At 43.0% G+C, this 21,842-nt stretch overlaps 1 protein-coding gene across 4 annotated transcripts in view; it reads right to left on the bottom strand.

Annotated features, from left to right (window-relative positions):
- Positions 1 to 1,924, bottom strand: part of CACNA1G (calcium voltage-gated channel subunit alpha1 G) — a 492,338-nt gene extending 490,414 nt beyond the window's left edge. For all 4 annotated transcript variants that reach the window (XM_053297969.1, XM_053297972.1, XM_053297970.1 and 1 more), the window contains exon 1: positions 1,822 to 1,924. In XM_053297969.1, the coding sequence (XP_053153944.1) occupies positions 1,822 to 1,867 (46 nt within the window). In that variant the 5' untranslated portion in view covers positions 1,868 to 1,924. The remainder of the gene's footprint in view (positions 1 to 1,821) is intronic.
- Positions 1,925 to 21,842: the final 19,918 nt, after the last annotated feature.

Below are 21,842 nucleotides of genomic sequence, written 5' to 3'. Positions count from 1 at the left end.
TAGGTTTTTAAATTTTTAAATTCATACCTGTACTTTTTGTATTTTAATTGTGCATTGTTTTAATTATATTGTAAACTGCTTTGGGATTGTTTATGAAAAGCGGTATAGAAATTGAATAAATAAAATAAATGGGGCAGCTAACAAAAAAATATTATTATTAAATAAATGGGCAAAGGAAGGTAAGCTTGCATGAAGGAACACAGAAGGAATTTTTCTAAACTACATGCTGCTCCTCTTCCCCCTCCCCCCCGCTGTGCGGCAACAACCCAGCAAAGCAGAGCAAAGCTCAGTGGAGCCACTGCTTACACATTTTCCACCCTCTGTGCACAGACAGCATTGCTGGGTCAAGTACCTCACTTACTTAGATACCCTGCAGGGCTTTATTTGTCTTTAACAGTGAAGCTGCATTTCTTCTAGGAGAGCAAGCAAGCCATCCACAAACTCTCCTGCAGGCAGACATTAAAGACCTCCAGCTGGCACAGCCAAGCCCTAGGCCTGGCCTCTAGAAACAGCAAAGACCTTGCAAGTTTTCTGAGCACCCACTGTCCCTTTAGAAGGGATCCCATTAAAGGTGCAGAGTCTCTCATTCAATCTACCCAATACTTAGGCAACTTAACTTTAAACATATATAAATCTGGTCTCCTGCTTTTGCAAATTGTATGCTAAATTTTGCAAGACATGTCCGCAGAACATCAATTCTGCTCCCACAAGGTGCTAGAGACATCAGCCAAGGGAAAGAAAAACGAAATATACCCTTCTTTCCTTACAGTTTCCTGCTCTAGTGGGAAAATGGCAAGAAATCTCAGCTGCAAGAGTACAACAAAGCTTGCTGGGTAATGGGAAGACAATTGTTCCATATACACCTGTTTCTGGAATGCAGTGCCTTGCTGCTTCCTTTCCTATCTCTGCAATCATTAAAGCAAAAGTAAGGCTAGATTTCTCTCTTTTTCCCCTAACTACCAAATAAATGTTTGGCCACTAAGAAATGCCCATAAACGTCCTGTCTGTATGCCACTGTGCTTCCATGCAGAATACAAAAACAGCCAATTTCCCTTTCCTCTTGAATTGATAAAAGCAAGAGAGATGCCCAAGAGAGTATCTATGCTACAGAAGTCAACTGGTTTAAGTTTAAGTTTAACCTAGTAAGTTTCCTCTTAAAACCCTAGGAAATGTTAGGGGCTGCAGTTCTGCAGTGCAGGTTAGGGATCTTTAATACTCAACATCCTCACCGAATTATAGTTCCAAGGATTAGTTTGGTGGGGGTGGGGAGAGCCATGTCAATTAAACCAGTCTAAAATCAATATGAATTTGTTGGGTAGATATGCTTATGTAGCTGATCTTATGCACATTTACTCAGAAGTAAGTTGCACTGTGTTCAATAAGATTTACTTCCAAATGCAAGCTGCATACGATTGTAGCACTAGTGCACCACTGATTTAGCAAAAAATTTACTCTATTTTAAACTGGTGACTTGCACACAATTAGTTCCACACCACTTTATATTATTGATTCTTCAAAGGATAACCAATCAGGCTAGGTTTCTTATTTAAATCGCCTGCTTCCCCATTTCTCTTGTGGGTTGGGTGGTAGGTAGCACCCATCATGCCCTACCACCCAACATAAGAGCTATTCCTGGGGAGCAATGGGTTGTTTCAAGTTTCGCCATTGTTCCCTATGGCCCTGACAAGCTGTACTCTGAGTGCACACAAAACTGCCTTGAAAAACACTGCAGAAGCACACAGTAAAAGGGAATCTGTCCCTCCCAACACAGAACACCCATTTCAAATACAGCCCAAAAATGGCCAAAAAAGAACCACTGACCCAGAATCCACTGCCAGTCACAGTGCCTGCGCTGCAGTAATATCATTGGTACAAGTTGCTCTCTCACAAATAATGAGTCCTTACGTCCTAGCACTGCAACAGCAGCACCTTTAGCAGCAAACATAGTCATAAGTTCAACTAGTGCAATTTCCTCCTTTGGGCTCCCTGCTCCCTCCCCCCTGCCAATGGTGGCACAGTTGCCCATGACAACACTTGATTTGCATAATAATAAGCCAACCAAAGAGCAAGGAGATCACGTGCTAGTTGGAAGCTAGTGCCAAAAAACCAATCAGCAAGGGGGAAACGGGCCTCTAAAATGGCACTTGAAATGTTTTGATCAGAATGGGGTTGTTTTGTCCCAAGCGTGAAACAGGCCACCTTTTTTAAAGGGTGTTTTGTTTCAAGGTCAAGACACTTGAAGCAGCCCATTTCAAGAAGAAATGTTTTGACAAAATGTTTTGCTCAGTCCCCCACTAACTGAGCAAAAAGGCATCTTTTTAAAGTGGTGATTCTCTTTATTTAGCAGGGGTAGAGAAACTGGCCCTATCCATTCCCAGCACAGCATGCCACCGGTGGCTCTTGCTGATGTCTATCTTATGTTTCTTTTTTAGATTGTGAGCCTTTTGGACACAGGGAGCCATTTTATTTATTTATATCTATGTAACCACTTTGGGAACTTATGTTGAAAAGCGGTATACAAATATTCATTGTATTCATATCAGCCCTTTTAGAGACTGGTTATTCATGGGGGGGAAACATATTTGCATTTGTAAAGCAAATTTCTGTGTATGTGGCTGAAGGCATTTCTTAATTCCTTTGTTAGATATAAACTTGGTTACTTATATCTGATAAATGTCTAAACAAAGGTCTTACATAAATATCAGAGCAGAATATAATACCAAGTCCATGTTGCTTGATTTCTAATGTTCTTCCAAATGAAATACGTCAATGGGAAGGTATAGCAGAAATTGGATATTAATTGAATTGCATCCCTGCTTGCCTGACCAAGTAGGCATTAATTCAATAATGTATCAGTGGCAGAATATTTTTTAGCTTTACTAGGATTTCTCCTTCCTATCGTTACGGTGGAATTGTTATCTTGCTTGCATCTAGAGCAAGTTACTCTCACACACCTTCCATTTCCCATCAGGAACAACAGTCTATTAGAGGTTCTTGGATTAATATTCTGGTTGGGTTGTTTTTTGTTGGCCACAACATTTATGGCATATTTATCCACAAAGATGGATTCTTCAGAAGCTTCTGAATTAAAAACTCAGCTGCCTAACCTTAGGGAATGAGTTTCAGTAATCAAAATCATCCTTGCTATTTCATTGACTAATAATCTCATCTTTTATCATTTGGATAGTTGTCATTATGTTCACTCATAACATACTCCCCTTATTTACCAGGGACCGCCCCTATTTTCTGGCACTTGTCCCTGGTAAAACTGCTGTCCCTGTTTTTGCATTTGGAGGAATGCCTAGTTAAAATGTTTGTGGGAGTCACACATGAAAGTAAGTGTACACACATGAACTCTAAGGCACCAAGTTGTGCATAGCCTGACACAAACTGTGGGTATTGAGATTATATATATAAATATATATAGCCTGACACAAACTGGGGGTATTGAGATTATATATAAAAATATATATAGCCTGACACAAACTGTGGGTATTGAGATTATACACACACACTCTTATTGATCATATTGTAGGACAAGTATACATTTCTAGTAGAGCTTTCCCAAAAGAACAATTGCCCTCTTGATGTTAAAGTCAGCCGAGGATAGGCTGCTACAGTGTAAATGAATGCATCATACTGTAGTGAAGAGCTTTCAGCAATGGGCAGCATCCTGCCTAGTAATTCCCTGAATGGAAACTGTTCCACTTGCACAAGGGAAGTGGGATTTCTCTGTCTAATCCCCCTCCCCGTGCCACCTGAAAACATGTCCCTAAGGGCTGAGGGAACCTCAGGAGCAGATTTGTGGGGATGGGGTTCATGGGGCAGCAGAGCGGAAGGGGGATTGGCAAGCACCCCTCTCCCCTTAAATAAGCGAAACATCTTCCATTCACAGAAGTGCTAGTCAGGATATTGTCCAATGTGTAATAAGGGAGGAGGTATGACTCATGAAGTGACCCTTGGTTTAACAGGGACATTACAAATGTTCTCATTTCCATCGTCAAAATTGAAATGTTTGTTCACCCAGGCTTTTGATTAGATTTATATTTTTTAATACTTTTAATGTTGTGTTTTAAACGATTTTGATGTTAATGATTTAAATTGTAAGCCACCCAGCAATGCAAGTTTTGGGTGGTATAGAAATATGTTAAATAAATAAAATAAAGTGTTGGCAGATCTGTCATAATTGTTGGTTGATGCAGTAACAAAAATCCTACCTCCTTGACTTTCTACTCTAATTGCTACCAAGTATGCAAAGTAGCATAACTGTTTAGTCCCTGTGCTCTTTTTTTGCCCACACTGGAAGGCAGATTTCACAAGCCTATAAAACAGGGCTGCTCAACTTTGGCCCTCCTGAAGATGTTGGCCTACAACTCCCATAATCCACTGTGTCTGGGGATTATGGGAGTTGTAATCCAAAAACAGCTGGTGGGAGCAAACTTTATCAGCCCTGCTATAGAACATGTGTGGACAATACAAGTCTAAATTAGGAAAAACAGAAGAGGAGTAGAGGACTGAAGACTGGGCAATGTGTTATTTTACACCCAAATAAAATTAAAACTTGTGGGGGTGGAAATTTTGACGCTGGCATTTTTATAGCCTGGCCATCATCAAGTCCCACTGGCTAGAAAACCTGGGAAGGGAGTATCTATTTGCTGCAACTGCAGTAGACACTACTATTTCCAGTGGCAGCAATGACCTTCAGGTTGCCAACCCTCATGGACTGGCAAGGAATCTCCAGAAACTGGCATCAGTTTCCAGATGACTATTGAAAGCAATCCTGGAGCTTTTAATGGCTTGATATTGTGAAAAATGTTGGGGGTGTGAGGGAATCTCCAGGAATAGCTTCAATGTTGGCAACACTAGATGAACTGTGTGACCTATATGTTTCCAAAAGAAAAGGTGTACCTAATTGTGAAGAGCTGGGATGGCCAGCCACTCAATGGCTGACATCCAGACTGAGTTACTTAGCACTGCTCAGGAATTATTCGAAAGGACTAGTAAGCCTCAGTAGGATTCCTCCAGTTAATGCAGACAAACCCTGTTACAGAACATCAAGGACACTTCATTGCTCAGCCCCCCTTTCAGAATGTCAGAGCACAATGCAACCCTGATCTTGATTGAGGCCTCCAAGTGCTACTATTTGTGATACAAATCATGACCACAATAAGTAGTAGGAGCTGCAAATGGTGCATTGTAGTGCTTTGAAAGGTTTAGGGATTCTTCTCTTCCTTGACAGCAAGCAGAATGCCACCATCAAAGTTCTCTCTATGCAGGGGAAGCTGTAGCCTGTAATTATATCATTTATATGAGTGACACACTCTCTCTTTGCATAGTACAAATTGCTTTGGGATGAATGGCTTGATAAAGATTCTTCCTTATAAAAACTGTAGCAGTGCATCCAAGTCATTACACTTCAGAAGCAAACTCTGCAAAGTCTTCCCAGCCTGCAGAAACGGGTGTGTCAAGTAAGGTTGGTCCTTCCATGAGGCAAGGTGAGACAGTCTCCTCAAGGATTTGGTTACTGGGGCTCTGGTGTGGTGGCAAGTTTCCCCACCACTGCCATCTGTCGCCATTAGAGCAGCGCCTCACCAAGAGGTGGTATAGCCAATCCCAGGCAGTCGTCCTCCTCTTTCTTCTTGGCAGTGCACCAGTTTCACTCCTTCCCCTTTTCACTACCAGCCCAGTGATGTGAGAGAGGAGATGGAAGAGGGTGTGCATGCCAAGTCAAGTAGTGCTGAAGGCTACTGCCACCACAAAGGAGGAAGTGGTGGAAGAGAGGTGTGTGCGTGTGTACGCACGCGCACACACGCTTGCCTATACACCAAGTCAAGTGGCCATGGTGGCTACTGCTGCTCCCACAAAGAAAAATAAAGAGAAGGAGGGAGGGAAGAAGGGAGGCGTGCTCACACACACACACACACACACACACACACACACACACACACACAGAGCGGTGTAGCATTTGGCACCCTGCAAAGAGACAATTTTGATGGTGGCATTTTGCTTGTTGAGGTCTTGGGCCATCACTGGTATCAAGCTGACTAAAACAACTGTTCCATGAAAAGGGACTGGTGCAGGCAGTTGGTACAGGTCATATGGAAAGAACGAACCAGATAGGCTAATTGCATATCCAGGAAGCCTGGCTGCCACTTCTCCAAAGCAAAGTGGGAGAAGCAGCAGGCCACAGTTCCCCCCACTCCCTACCACTTTCTCCTCTGCCTGGATCCAGGTTTGTACATACAAGTGTATACTGATATTTGTAGAATCCTGCTGGATAAGCACAAATGTCACTCAAGATCCTGTTGACCACCACAGTAGTCAAGCAGATGCTTCGCAGAAGCCCTCCAGCAGGGCATCATGAGGGCAACAGTCCTCTCTTTAGGTTTGTCCCCAGCCATACTGCCTCTGAACCTGGAAGCTCCCTAGAGCTACTGGCCTGTCCTCCATGAATGTGTCTTAATCCCCTTCTAAAGCCCTCTAGATCAGTGGCCTCACCATGTCTGTGGCAGAGTTGTTGGAGTGTACCAGATTTGTAGCTTTGGAATATATCACACCATTTTATCTCTCTGGCCAGTAGAATAAACGTTCTTCGCTTGACACTAGACCTAACAACTTTTACACTACATATTAAGACTATTCACATGATCAGCCCTACCAGAGTAGGGCTGCTCATGTGAAGCGCCGGGATTGTGGCTGAGCCTGGCACTGCTCCACTGATTAATACCTCAGGCTGTTACCTAGGTGGAAGGGTGCAAGTGCACCCTTCTACCCAGCTACCTGGTTGTGTGTGCGCACACAGGCTGCAGACAGCCTGAGCACACACGGAACCAGGCAGCAAGAGTACCCGGCTAAGGGGGAATCCCTCCTGCACCTGCCAGGCAAGTCATGTGCCACGCAAGCGGCAGAGACTTAGGACCTAAGTGGATTCTGCGTGCGAGGAGGCAGGTAGGAGCCCGCCTCCCTACCAGCCCTCCTCCCACGCCATCATTTTCAGTCCGGTGACCGATCTTATTGGGTTTCGACATTCGGAAAGCCATAGCATTTAGAAGCAACAGAAACATATATCAAATGGTGTTAAACAGATATAAAAATGTGCCTTCTGGATCAAGTCACCAGTTCCTAGATGCCATGGAAGTAATAATTCATGCTTCTTGTTCTCTGTGGAAGAAATATCAAGATAGACATCTAATAAATAGACAGATCTCAGCAGAGGATAAATCTCAGACCACTTTAAAGTGGGGCCCACATCAGAGAGTACATTGGGGGCCATCCTTTATTGCTTTGACCTGGGCCCTTTTCCAAAGCTCACTTACACAGGCAGTGAAGTGAGGCCCACTTCAGCCAGCGAAACTGAGGCTTATTCCATGCGGTAATATTATTGTAAGCAGTGGTGACAATACTACATTATTTGGCATCTGGAGTAAATATGCAACTTGACAAGTTTTCAGCAGACTTGTGTATTTTTTTAACCTTGTTTATATGAAACAAGTACACCTATGTTCACCTCCCGCCCCCACATTACTCAGCACTTAATCTGAGCTCATTTTAAAAGTGAATATATCTAAATCTATTCACATATGCAAATGAAATGCAGCTGTCCCTGCTCCACCCACCCACCCCCGGCCGCATAAGAGGTGGCAAATCTAGTCCGAGGCAAGAACTTCAGAAATTCCTTTCACCCCTACAAATTTAAACCAGGCTTTGGGAGACTGTCTTCAATCTTTTAGAAATCCTTGTTCCAGACTTCCTGCAAGAGGCAAGAAGCAACCTTGAAAATCACAGATCTGAAGAATGTGAGCCCCTTTTGGTATATTGCACAAGTGCTCTTCTTCTAAAGAAGTGGATGCCTTCCACTGGATTCTAACTCATAACGAATCTCCCATTGGCTCACCATCCTTTTTGCATTCTACCACTGCATGGCACCTATTAGGAAACCTAAGTGAAGCTAATTCAGTAAAATGGAACAGAAACAGGTAGAGGTGACAACGATGTAATTTCATTTTGACTTCAATATCTGCTGCTTAAAGAGACTTAAAAAGTGGCGGGGAGGGGGGCGAAAAGCTCAAGAAAACTTCTGGAAATAATTTACAATTCTACTCCAGCCTCACATTTGGCAGATAACTCCCCCACCCCCACCCCTTCTCTCCTCAGCCCTCAATTCAAAATGCCAGCCTATGGTTTTTAAATGAGAAAAAGCTGTAACTGTGCTGCATTGCTTGGATAAACTCCTACACAAACTTCCAGATGTGACACAACAGCCCGGAAGGGGGAATTCATGAACATGTCTCCTTAAAAATTTTCACATATAAGCACAAAAGGCAAACAAGGTATGCTCTCTCTCCCGCTCCTGTCAGATAAACTAGGTAACCATAGAACGGAAATATCTTCTGACCGAGAGATACATTCCTTAGTGTCTAAATGATATTTAAATTACAACTTGGCTGAATTCGTTGGGAGCCAATGATTAGTGATGGACAGCAAGACTAAATTACTCCCGAGTAATCCTATTGAAATTAAATAGTCCTCTAGAGTAACTCCTGATTAGTGCTATTGAGTACCCTAGTCTGGATGCCAGCCACTATTCTGTTGGCTGCTGAATAAGTAAATGATGTTTCTATCTCCTAATTTTGATGACGATGATCTGCACCATTGCCATATGTGGCATTTTTACAGAGTTATACTGTATATATAATCAAAAGACATCTGTCTGCAACAAGTTTACAATCTAAACTGAGGCTGTGTTTGGGCGTGGTGGGGGATCAACAATGGGGAGGAATGAAAGAGACAAGCATAACATTTCTGTCCCTTGCTCCTTACCAAATGCTTGGCAGAAGGACTCTAAGTTCCTCTTCTCTGCCCTCTTGAATAAATCCATATTCTTTAGCAGGAATTGTCCCTCCCTTCCAATTGGAAGCAGAACTAGTATCACTCTGATCTGATGACCTCAATAACTGTTCATGGAACATCTTGTCAACCCAAATTCTCAATTCATGTATGGACATGAAACTGGAACAATAACACTCACCTATGGAATATTGTTTGGATTTATACTTGTGTTAGTTTAGAACAAGGTTTCATCTTAATGTACGTCACAGGACTGTAGAGTGAGATAAACCTCTAGTCATGGTCCCGTTATGCCATCCTAATCTTACATACTGGGGAGAGGATGCAAGGACACAGAATTGGGGTCCAGAAAGGTATTTTCCAATTCAAAAGAGGACTTGGCTGTGCTGTCTACATTTAAATGTCCCACACTACTTGCATATCCATGAAAGTGAGCCATCCCAAGCAGTAGTGTACTAGAGACATAAGTTTTGGGTGGTATAAAAATGTTATATATAAAAATGTTATAATAAAATATATATTATAAATATTTATAATATTTATAAATATATATTATAAATATTTATAATATTTATAAATATATATTATAAATATTTATAATATTTATAAATATATATTATAAATATTTATAATATTTATAATATTAATATTAATATTAATATATTATTATAAAAATAATACATAAAAAATAAAAATAAAATAGAGGGGCAGGGAATAAATATTTTAAATAAATAAACCATTTTACGTTTTACATGGCAAACCAACCAACCAGTATTTCCACCAAAGATACACTCAACAGGGAGCTGCAGCCATCCCAGCTGCATGATGAGTAGACACTTACTTCGGAGAATTCTGTTTCAGACCAACACTAAACACATTCAGAAGTAGTAACAGTGAGATGACAGACCAAACAAAGCACTGCCAGTTCAGCTCCAGAGAATGGGCCACAGCTAGTAGATCAGCAAGAAACTTTCTCAAAAATAATTTTGAATAGTTTTTGTTGTGAAAATTCTCTTAACATTTAGGGGGAGAATAGTTTTTAAAACTGGGTCTGAAATTACCCAGATCTTAGAACACAAAAAAGCCTTACTGAATCAGACTTGGGGCCTATCTAGTCTAGCTTCCAGTTTCCCACTGTGGGCCATGGCCCACCAGATGCCTCTGGGAAGCCCACATCAAGGAATAAAGGCATGCCCCTCTCCCCTGCAACTGGTATATGGAAGCTTCTGAACCTGGAAGTAGCCTACAGACACCAAGACCAGTAGCGACAGACAAACTTGTCCTCCATAAATTTGTCTAAGCCCTGCTTAAAGTCATCAGCACATCCCATGGAAGAGAATTCCATAGATTAATTATGCTGTGTGTGTATACTTAACTTTTGTTGGTCTTAATTTTTGTGGCAATCAGTTTAATGGGATGACCCCACATTCTACTGTTGTGGGAGACTATCCATTTTCACCACACCATGAATAATTGAATGAATACCATGAATTCACACCATGAGTATCATGTCTCCCCTTAGCTGCCTTTCTTCTAAACTAAAAAGCGCCAAATGTTGTAGCATTACTTTCTAAGGAAGGTGCTGTAGGTTCCTGATCATTTTGGTTGTCCTCTTCTGAACCTTTTTTAGTTCCAGAATATCCTTTTGGAGATACAGTGACCAGAACTGTGTTTACAGTATTCCAAATGTGGTCACACCATAGATTTGTATAATGGCATTATGATAGTAGCAGTTTTATATTCAATCCCTTTTCTAATCAGATGTTTCTTGCTTGAGCTCTGAGAGACAAGGCAATGATCATGAGTTCTGAATGAGGAAAAAAGGCTCTCTCAAAATTGTATGGATGGATATACTTTGGTCTTGCCATAATGAGGTGGGAAACTAGCCTATTCACGGCCCAGGAGACTGAGTTTTTGTACAATGCTCAGAGTATAGGAGAAGAGGCATAGGAGATAAATCACAAGCCCAGGCCTCACCCCCACTCCAATGGGGCTAGTTCAGATGACACTTAGCTGATGTACGATTAGTTGATCTGTGTTTTTGTATATTCAGAGCAACAGACCAGTGTGGATAGAGAAAATGATCCTATCCTGGGCTCTGTTGTTTTTACAATTTGAACTCAGTGGTTGGTGGGGGGGAATCACTTAGCAATCTTGATAATCATCTAATCACATGATAGTGACTAACACACATTTTGAATCCTACATTATATCTAGTACTTAAATCCTGGGTACAGAATATATGTTTTTCAATTTGGATGATCATTTGCACATGTGTAGAGGACGCTAATCACACATTGAAAGTATTGCCTGAACTTGCCTCGTGGTCCTCCTGTCGCTTTCAAAAGTTAGGGAAAAGTTAGGGAAAAGCTATGGAGCCAGGCCCTGTATCCCCCGCCCCCCACCTGCAATTTGAGCATTTTATTTATGTATTTTATTTATATCTATGTAAACTGCTTTGGGAACTTTTGTTGAAAAGCGGCATATATAAATATTAATTGTATTCAAGCACCGAGTTTGAAAGTGGATAGATAATCTTACTTGAGGTCACAGTTGACATCAAGCCAAGGTCTTGTAGCCTTTGTGTCTGGCATTGGTTTATCAGTGATGTCAAAGAAGGATTGGGTAGCCCAGTGCTAGACAGCTAAAGTCCTATTCAGACATTATGCTGTACTTGCATTCAGATGTCTGTACACTGGTCCTTGTTTTTGTGTGAATGACTGTACTTGCCTTCATTTTAAAAGTGAACCTGTGAAAAGGTCCCTCAAATGCATGGTACAGATAGAATGTCGACTGCTCTTCCTGTGTTCAATATAGCATGTGAATAAGTGAACCTGCATACATTTGTATCAATGTTGAACATGATGTGTGACTAGGACTTGAGAGCTAAAAGGATCAAGAGAAAACTTAGAATTCTAAGGCCCATGAGTAACATTTGTTAAAATTAAGCTATTTGAATTTGAATAGTGTCTATGGGCTCTCAAACGGAAGTGCAAATTGGCTGAGCAGTTGCTGAGCCTTTTGCTGGAAACAAGCAGACATTTGCCCCTTATGCTATACAATGGTTAATAATTTTTGTCTTGTCTGTGCACATTAAACATGTGCCATATAAGTGAAGTGTTCTTTACAGTAGACTAGGACTGCCAAAAGATGTATAGGAAGCAGGTACTACAGACTCTACTGTGGGGTTGGAGGAACATAAAATGGATACCCTAATTGTCTACACCTACAAAGATTAGAATCGTTCAGACAGTGTTTTTTCCTGTGACACTCTATCAATGCGAAAGCTGGGCTTTGAAGAAGCAAGACAGAGAAAGCATGGACTCTTTGGAACTTTGGTGCTGGAGAAAACTTTTGAAGATACCATGGACAGCCAGGGGGGGAAAAAAAAAAGGATCATAGAACAAATCAATCCAGAATTTTCACTCCAGGCACAAATGACCAAGCTCAAACTATCATACTTCGGACACATTATGTGAAGACCCAGCTCCCTTGAGAAGTCTATAATGCTGGAGAAAGTTGAAGGAAAGAGGAGAAGAGGACAACCAGCAGCAAGGTGGATGGACTCGAATATGACAGCAATGAATGCACCACTGAGAGACCTTAAAGGCCAAGTTGAAGACAGATCATCCAGGAGAGAATCTATCTATGTGGTCGCTAAGAGTTGATACCAACTTGACAGCACTTAATCAATCAATCAATCAATCAATCAATCAATCAATCAATCGTGTTCTAGCTGTTGAATTGCTGCCAGTCATATAGCTGTCATTGCTGGGGGGTGGGGAAGAATTGTAGCTATATTAGTTCAACCCAATGAGCATAATGACATAGCCACTGCAATCCAATGAGCAGCGGTGTAGCCAGTGGCACTTTTACCCCTAGACTTTGGGACCGAAATACGGGGCCTCCATATCTCCTCCCCCCCCCATTTCAAATCCTCCTTAGTCTGTCTTGGGTGGTGTGGTCACTGCTGTCCCACACTGCACCAGGCAGCCAAGTGTGATTGTGTCCTGTGCTGGGTGCTTTAGAGCAGTATTTCTCAACTGCTGGTCCGTGGACTGGTGCTGGTCCATGAGAAGTTGAGTGCCAGTCCATGCTGGTCCAGGAGGAATTAATCCCCCCCCCATAATTTTGAGTGGGTGGGGGCCGCCACTGCCGGGATCTTATTTCTAGGCAGGCAGCCCTTGCTGCTGGGATAACATTCATTTCCAGGAAGTCCACTGAGTGTTATCCCAGCAGAAAGGGCTGCCTGTCTAGAAATGAGCTCTGGAGAGCTCCTGCTGGTGGCACCCCACCCTGGCTCAAAGTTGTTTTGGGGGTGCATGGGGATGGGGGCAAGGGGGGTGACCCCTTTACTAGCTGCTGGTCCAGGAAACTGCACAAAGAATGCACCAGTCCATGACTCCAAATAAGTTGAGAAATACTGCTTGAGAGGCAGAGTGAGGAAGTGGGGAAAGAAATATGTGGGGTGGGAATATGTTAAGTTGCATGTTGAAATATTTCTGCTAATGCATATTTGCATAAATATATACTTGTTTTATATTTTTAAATTCTTGTGAGTTTAGCTGCTGTTTGTGCCCTCAAGAGCCCACATATTAAAGATACTGTGTGTGTCATGGCGTGTGTATGTATGTAGGGGATGATGCTTAACTTACGAGTGGGGGGAGGGGAGCTCCAGCAAGGGTGGAGGCTCCAAAGGCCTTTAGGTCCAGGCTCCAAAATTACCTAGGTGTATCTCTGGGTGTAGCCACCATTGAACTGGGGAAGACAAGTGTCCCGGGGCTGCCAGTGTCCAGGGGCTGCCTGGGGGTCCACTCTCCCTCCCCGCTCCTGGGCATCCAGCCAGCAAATGAACCACTTGCCAGCTGAGAGAAGGTGATGGGTGGCACTTCCATGTTCCAATGCTGGCCACACTCCTTATGCCAGAAGTGCATCAATGCAGGGGTGTGGCTAGCATCAGAACATGCATGCATCACCTGTTACCTGCCCCCTTCCAGCTGGTGAGCACTTTGTTCCCTTGTTGAGTGACCCTGCCACAATCTGTGTCAGCATGCTTCTGATGCCAGCATAAGGGGCGTGACTGGCACAAAACATATGAGCACTGCCCATCACCTCCCAGAGCTTGGAGACAGGCTGCAAAGGCACCAGTGAGGGGACTGTCTCCAACCTTCCTACATCTCTGTAAAAAAACATCTTGCTGAAGCATCTTTGCATGGGTCCATGGATATTTGCTTATCATGCACTGAGCTGGGGAAACTAGTTTTGCAATGGGTTCTTCTTGAGCTTGGTGTCTAAATGGAATACAACACTTGGGAAAGAGCAGCATTGGGGATGCTCTGGTTTGCAAACATTTGGATATTGTAAACCTTTTGGATGGGTGAAATATTCAAAGGGAATAATATTCAAAGGGTTTGTGTGGGATTTGGTGGATGCAACATTTGGGATAAGATTATACTCCATGAAATCTACTGAAAAGTTTGCTTAGAGTCAAATCATCAGGTGTCACTATGGGAATCCACAGTGATTAATTTCCCTGTGGATTGCAGAACAAATAATCATAGCTCTAGCACTAGCGATACTGTTGCTTACTCCTAAAACAAGCTAGGAACATAAGCAAGCCAACGGCTGTTATCGTCTATCACAGCACACTTTGGCATGTACAGCTCTTACTGAGTAGTTCGTCAATCCCTTGTGCATCAAGATACAGAAGCAGAGTCTATGATAAAAAGGAAGCCAGAGCATTGGGTCAGCCATTGGAATAGAGTTGAGGAAGCCAGTGCTTTTTACACCCCAGCTGTATGGCCACTGCAAGGTCAGCCATGATATTTCAGCTGTAGGGAAAGAGTCCAGAGCTCCCATTCTGCCTTTTCAAGGCAATTTAAATATAAATATTAAAAACAAAACTGGCTAGGTTCCACCATGCAAGGCTGGCAGTTACACAGTTGGACACTAGAGCTCTATCAGTGTCCAAGTGCAGTCAGAGGCCTATATTCTGCAAGGTGCTAATGCCATTTGTTTGCAGTCACTTTGGCAAGAATTACAAAGAGTTAGCAATTCCCAAGTCAGGCCTTCTGAGCAACATTAAACCAGGTGAGGCTGTGCACATCAGACAACAGTTTTGGGGCTACCATTCAGAAGCAGCAAATTGTGTTATTATATGGTGACCCCCATGGTGGGTGCCATTTGGAGTTTTTGCCTCTGGCACCAAGATGTCTTGAACCATCTGTGGAGTAACAGGTCTCTTATTCACTAGGGACTGTCCAAAAAACCCAAATTACTCACCACAATACACATTCATCCAAATGGGCTGAGACAATAACTCAGACCTTTCAATAACCAGTTCAGATTACCTGGAATGCTGCTTACATATCGTCATACTCATCAACACTATGGTGAGGACATCAAGTTAGTTATCATGTGGTCATGCAAGGCATCTAGATAATCAGGAGGTTTGGATTGCTGTCAAAATAAACAATTTCTAGTTTGGATTATTTGGGGGGGCGGGGTATGGAAATTTAAGATCTGCAACAATGTTACAATATTGATTACAAAATGCTAATCTTCCACAGATTTTAAAAGAGAAATTCACACAGCGTTTGGAGCTTCCATACAATTTTGGAAGTCTGTCACCAATACAAAAAACAAAAAGTACACTCCCCCACCTCCAATGTCTTTGAAGCAACAACAAATGAAGATCCCAAGTTCCAGGATCTTAAAAACTCTCTAGTGTGCTATCAATCAGCAATGTACTTGTCATTTCCTTAAGTGGCGGTAACGAGACCCCTGGCCACAGGAAGTCACTCTGACAACCTCTGATTTCTGAGCATTTAAGCATACACTGCCATCATGCTTTCAACCTTTTCTCTGCAGCCGTGAGGGTTCCAAATGTACTAATTTACAATAATCTTTCTTTCAAGTCCCTTAGCTTTGCAACTATGACTGCATCATTCATCAAGGAGCAAGAAAAATGGAACATACGGAACAATCCATTATTGAAATTACGGGAGATTACAATTACCCGTAGCCACCACAAGTGCCACTCATAGTTTCCCTTTGTTACAAGATGGTTCACACAACAGCTCTAACACTTGCTTTTGTATTTTGGTCAGAGAGTGTGTGTACAGGTGTGTGGTGCTACTTTTTAGAAAAAGAAATGCAAGATAAACTTCATCAAGCAGCTAGCACTATTCCACAATCAGTGCCTACCACCATCTTTAGGATAATGGTACTGCTGTCACTAAGTTGGCTCAACATGGAGCCATCGGGATAGATGTGACTGAAAGTTGTGGCCCATATTGCAACCACACAGCTAGGAGTAGCTATTCAAACTTGATTCTTCTGACCTGCACCTAATCAAATATGTGAATCTGCCATATACCATTGATCCATCTAGCCCAGTGCTGTTTACACTAACTGGCAGCAGCTTTCCCAAGGTCACAGGCAGGGATCCTTCCCATCACTTGCTACCGGGAACCCTAAGCTGCAGATGCTAGAGACTGAAGCTGGGGCCTTCTGCAAGCAAAGAATGTGCTATACCATAGGAGTGTAGCCTCTCCCCAATTTTGATAAAGATCATACTTGCAGATTCCTCATATGTAACAAGGAGCAACAAGATATTCATGACATTGCCACCTTTTTTTCCTGGCAGATCTCCCATATTTTTGTTGCATTAGAGGCAGAAATTCAATAGGTAATGCCTTTCCAGAAGTGATGAGGGTGGAGGATTTCTAGCTAGATTTCTGCACATCATGTTAAAAGCACAGGAACCCTGACAGAAAGAGATGGTAACTTAACCAAGGGCTCATCCAGATGTCACCTTATCCCGTGGGATACCTCACAGCATTGCATCATCTGCTTGAAATAGGATGATGCCACTAAAGTATAGTAGGGGTAAAGATTGGAGAATTTTTACGTCTACAAGGCCTTTGAGATCTAGTAGCAGCAGGGCCGGACTGCGGGCACTTAGAGGGTGGTGGAATGTATGTGGGGAGGGAGCCAGGTTTTGAGCAGAATGGGTACTTAAGGGTGGGAGTATTCACTGCTGCCGAGTGTGGCGGGGCACCCACGCGGATGGGGCACACCGGGAATATGCCCTGTTGCCCTGTGGGCCAGTCCAAGCCTGAGTAGCAGTAAATTCTTTGAGTGTTTACCCCCACATTTTCATGACTTCTGATTGATGATGGCTGTAAGAATTTGCAAAAATCCTTTTAAATGTGAAAACATTTGGCTCCCTCTAACCCAGCCTGAATCAAGGGGAAATTCCTTCCTGATTTCAGTATGATGACCCCAAACATGAGAAAAATCCTACCCATAACCCAAGGGAAAATGCATGGGCTTCATCTTCACACCACAAAACAGTGGTGACCCAAGATCTCAGCATGCCTGAGGCAGGACAGGTGCCAAATGCCACTTCCCCTTGTACTGTACATCTCCTTTTACAAATACGACAAATATTTACATACCACTTTTCAACAAAGTTTCTAAAGTAGTTCACATAGATATAAATAAAATAAATGTGGCTCCCTGTCCTCAAAGGGCGCACAATCTAAAAAGAAAATAGGAATGTGCATGAATCAATTTTTCAGATTCTATTTGAATTTGAATGAAAACTGGCCAATTTGAACTGAATTGGCCCAGAACAGGCCAATTTGATTCAAATCTGCATTTATCTGGCCCATTTTTGGTGCCTTTTACACCAGTCAGGAAATCTTAATGTTTTTGTGTTTTTTTAAGTGTCAAAATGTCTTTAAACTGTCATCAAATTGATTTGGATTTGGATTCGAATCTGGCTGATTTGAATCAGAATTGAATTACCCCTTTTAGGGAGTTATTCTATTTGAATTTGAATTGTTTTAATCAGCCAGATTCAAGCCAAATAGATTCAAATGCGATTCCAGCCCCCACCCCCCGCACATCCCTACATAAGATAGACATGAGCGGCAGCCAATGGAGGAATGCTGTGCTGGGGATGGATAGGGCCAGTTCCTTTTCTGTTTCTTGTTATGACAGCCACTGCCTCACTAGACATATGTGTAGAGATGCACACAGACACCCCTCCACCTCTGTTTCCTAGCTCAGAGTGCACCATCCTACAACCCTTGTACTGGACTAGCAACAAAAGGGGAAGGAAGGGTAAGAGGAGATGGTGAAAGGATAATAGAGTATAGGAAAGCATCTCCTGTACTCTTTGGTCCTTTCATGATTCAGGATACCTCTGAATACCAGTTGCAGGGGAGTAACAGCAGGAGAGAGGGCATGCCCTCAACTCCTGCCTGTAGGCTCCCAGTGGCATCTGGTGGGCCACTGCGTGAAACAGGATGCTAGACTAGACAGGCCTTGGGCCTGATCCAGCAGGGCTGTTCTTGTTTCCTTTTGTGCTTCCTCTCCTTTTTTTTTTTTTTTAAACTAACCCAGTACAAGGGAGGTAGGAGGGTACATAGTGGGGTGGAGTGGGGTGGGAAGAAGTGGCAGAGGACCATCTCGAGGTGGTCTTTGCTGAGTAGTGACTGTGCCACTGCCCTGCAAACAGCTGCTCCAATGGCAGTGGGCAACATATAGTAGAGGGGGAAATGAGGCAGTAGGGGGCATATTGCCATCCCATTAGCACCCCAATAATCCACCACTTGAGGTGACTGCCTCACCTTACTCTTGAAGTGACCACCCTTGATCTGAAACCTTCTGTCTTTGGATGTGGCAATTTTGGATGGCCCGGAGGAAGAAGGATATAATTTCCCAATAACATATTCCAATATTGTTGCACCGAGGACAGAATTGGGGGTTAATTAGTCCAAATAATGTTCTGTGTGCTCTACCGAATGTGCACAGTCCTGACAATATACTCTGTCACATATTTCCTTTTGTTTAGAAACTTGTACATCTTTATGTATCGGCTTCTAGTTCCAGTAAAATACTGAAGTGTTGATAACAGTTCCCCATTCATGTTTTCTAAGCCATGTGGACTAGAAATTAAGCCAAGCCAATTTCTGGCTTTTATGGAGCTTCTCTTGATTTAAAAGGAAAGGGATCAAAAAACTGCAAGAAGATTATTCTCCTCTTTCCTAAATATAATTATTACCTTATTGTAGGCATCCAAATATCAACCTCTTTCATCAAAGCCCCATGGCTTTGAATTGTGATTGAAAGAAATGCTAACAAGAAGTAATCTCACAATGGACCTTTCATCCTCTGTGTTCAACACTCAGCCAATCTATTATTTTCTATTCTCCCCTTCTCACTGGTACCCTCATCAACCCCAATGTCAAGGGCAATCCAAACAGCAGATAGATTTGTAGAGATTTTTTGGAAGGATTTCCCCATCTCCAACCCTATGTGGGCACTCACAGGTTGCTTCAGCCAAGAGGAAGCTTGGTTTATTTCAAGCCTTCCCATAGCTTGGGGACACAGAGAGGAAGCCAAGGGCATAGGACCAGGATTGGCAGAACACTCAGACACCCCGAGTAAATGGCAAAGTTTATCATTTATATTACCATATGACAAAGCCCACACTGGTGAGTGGGCCCTGCCAAATCAGGAGACTGTGTTTCCGCAATCTGTCCTTGTCTGACAAATACAGCAAGTAAATTAATTGAATTAATAAAGGGCACGGAGGGGGTATTTAAAAAGGTAAATAGGAAGGGGAAATATGCTGTTACAAAGGGCCCAACATGTTGAATTTTACAGAGTAGGCATCTCCCATACAATGCTTGGACTTCCATTCCCGGTACTGGTCCAACAGCATAAATAGCCCATGCAATAGCAATGTTTTTAGGGGGTACCAGTTTAGCAGTCTGCAATCTTTTTTAAAAAAATAATATTTTTATTTAATAAGAAAAGAAAAACAAACAACATGATTACATTATCATCTCTTGAACTTCCAACAGTTACATATGAGAATCCGGGATTCTACTTCCATTTTTTGCCAATGTTCCCCCTCACATCAGATATTACAGAAAGATATAAGTAATGTGTTAATCAACCCTCAATATTTTTAAAAAAAAAATGTTAGGTGTGGATGTTGACTCTGTGGTAAATTGTAATTTATGAAAGGTTCCCAGGTCAACGCAAATATTTCACGGAATAGGTATTCCGTAAATAAGCAGTGATCTTAGCCATCGAGGCATATTCCCATAGCTTTAGTAGCCATTCGTCCAAGGTCATCTCCAACTGGCAGCATAGAGAATCCTAGCAGCAGAGCAGTCTGCAATCTAAGATTGCAGAACCCAGAACCACTTGCGATCAGTGGTGCAATTCCCCCTGGACCTTGGGACCCAAGTCATGGGGCCCCATCAGCGCTCCCACAACCTGCCAGAAACCTCTTCTCCATGCTGCTGCCAGAGTAGGCACCGACAGAGATTCTTCTGCGGCCACAGGCCAGTGCTTGCCAATGGGAGGCTCTCTTGGTGCGCTTGGGCAGACTGCCCCCCCCACCAATGATCAGCTGTTCAGCCGGTGGGGGCTGGCTGAGGCAGGGCGCATGCTGCTGCCTCTCTGCCTGCCTTCCAGCCAGTCCCTAGCTCTTCCGGGTGGTGGATGCAGGAAGCCCAGAGGGGGAGAGGCAGAATGGTGCCAGTGAATGGAGAGCACTGCATGGTATGTGCCCACCTCTGCTGCTTGAGCTTGCCACCACTTCCCTGCTGGAGTCCCCAGAGTCATCCTGGCTTCTGCTGCTGCTGCTCTTCACTCCAGCCAGGTTTGGCCCATAAGGTCCAGGCTTTAAATCACCTAGCTGCAGCCCGCTTGCAACATTCCAGTGGCTGCTAGGGTGCATGCACCAAACATTGTGTCTGGTCTTCTCGACCACATTTCCAGGTACCCCGAGTCAAACCTCTCTGAAAGCAACACAGTTGCTTAGGGAAAGCCAAATGCCTTGGCCTGTTTCTGGCCACCTTACTTTTTAGTCACTCCCCACTTTCCTTCAACCGCCTCCTGATGTCTGTTTTGGAGGTATATAAATATGCTAAATAAATAAACTAAACTAAGAGAAAAGCAGCTTGGGAAAGGCTCCTCGACCTCCCCCATTTAAACTGCTGCCCTTGTCCCTTAAGCTTGTTTCCACCTGTCAAAACTAACCACCCTGGATTTGTGAGAATTTCAATCATGTCACCTAAAGTCCTTCAGAATAACTGATAGCCCTGGAGCCTAGGCAAAGCAGATTTCCCCCCCTTCTTCTTACGGTGATGAGCCTTAAATATTGCAATGCTCAAGTCACTTTTCTGAACAAGTAAACTAATGAGGCAGGGAAAAACATAAACAGGCAAACATCCAAGTTCCCAGCAGCAATAATTAATTAAAAGGAAAAGGAGTAAAATACTCCAAAAGGAAGGGGGATGCCAGCTGGTTGAACAGTATTTATTTAAATCTTTCAGCAAGGCCTGATCGATATTCTGAGTGAAAAGAGCAGTCATCTTGATCACTGTGGGACAAGACCATCCACACATTAAAACGCTTTTCTTTCTCAGCAGTGACAGCGAAAACAATGTTCCCTCCGTCACAGATAAAGGGTTACTGTCCCTCTCCCGCTCCCCAGCATGGTCCTGCAGTCCCCTCTTTGCTGTGTTCTCTGTTCATTACTGAGACACAAGCACCTCATGGAAGTTCTGGCTTTGCAGCCTATGATTAGTGCCTGCTTTGCTTTGAACTAGTGCCTGCAGGTGCCCAGTGGGAGCCTTTTTAAATAACATGCATTTCCGAAGAACAAAAATGTAACCTGTTTTGGTCTGTTGACTTATTTCTAGGGACACTTTTTTTTTGTTCCAAGAAGCATCTATCCTGACCTGACCAAATTGGTGACAGACCATAGAAAACAGGCAGTGGGGATTCTGCTGGTGGTGGTGTACTAGAATCGACATGAAAACATCCTGGCTTGCAATCTTAATATGCTTGCAGCCTGATCCTAAACAAGTCTACTTGGAAGTAAGCCCACGAAGTCCGGACACTTCTTCTTGGAATTTAGTCCCATGGAAGTTCAACAGGCTTACTTTCAAGGGTGCGTGCTT

This window comes from Hemicordylus capensis, chromosome 2, assembly GCF_027244095.1.
Source record: "Hemicordylus capensis ecotype Gifberg chromosome 2, rHemCap1.1.pri, whole genome shotgun sequence".
In the NCBI taxonomy this organism is placed as follows: Eukaryota; Metazoa; Chordata; class Lepidosauria; order Squamata; family Cordylidae; genus Hemicordylus; species Hemicordylus capensis.
The sequence above is the reverse complement of the archived record's forward strand: the minus strand, read 5'-3'. Positions and strand labels throughout refer to the sequence as shown.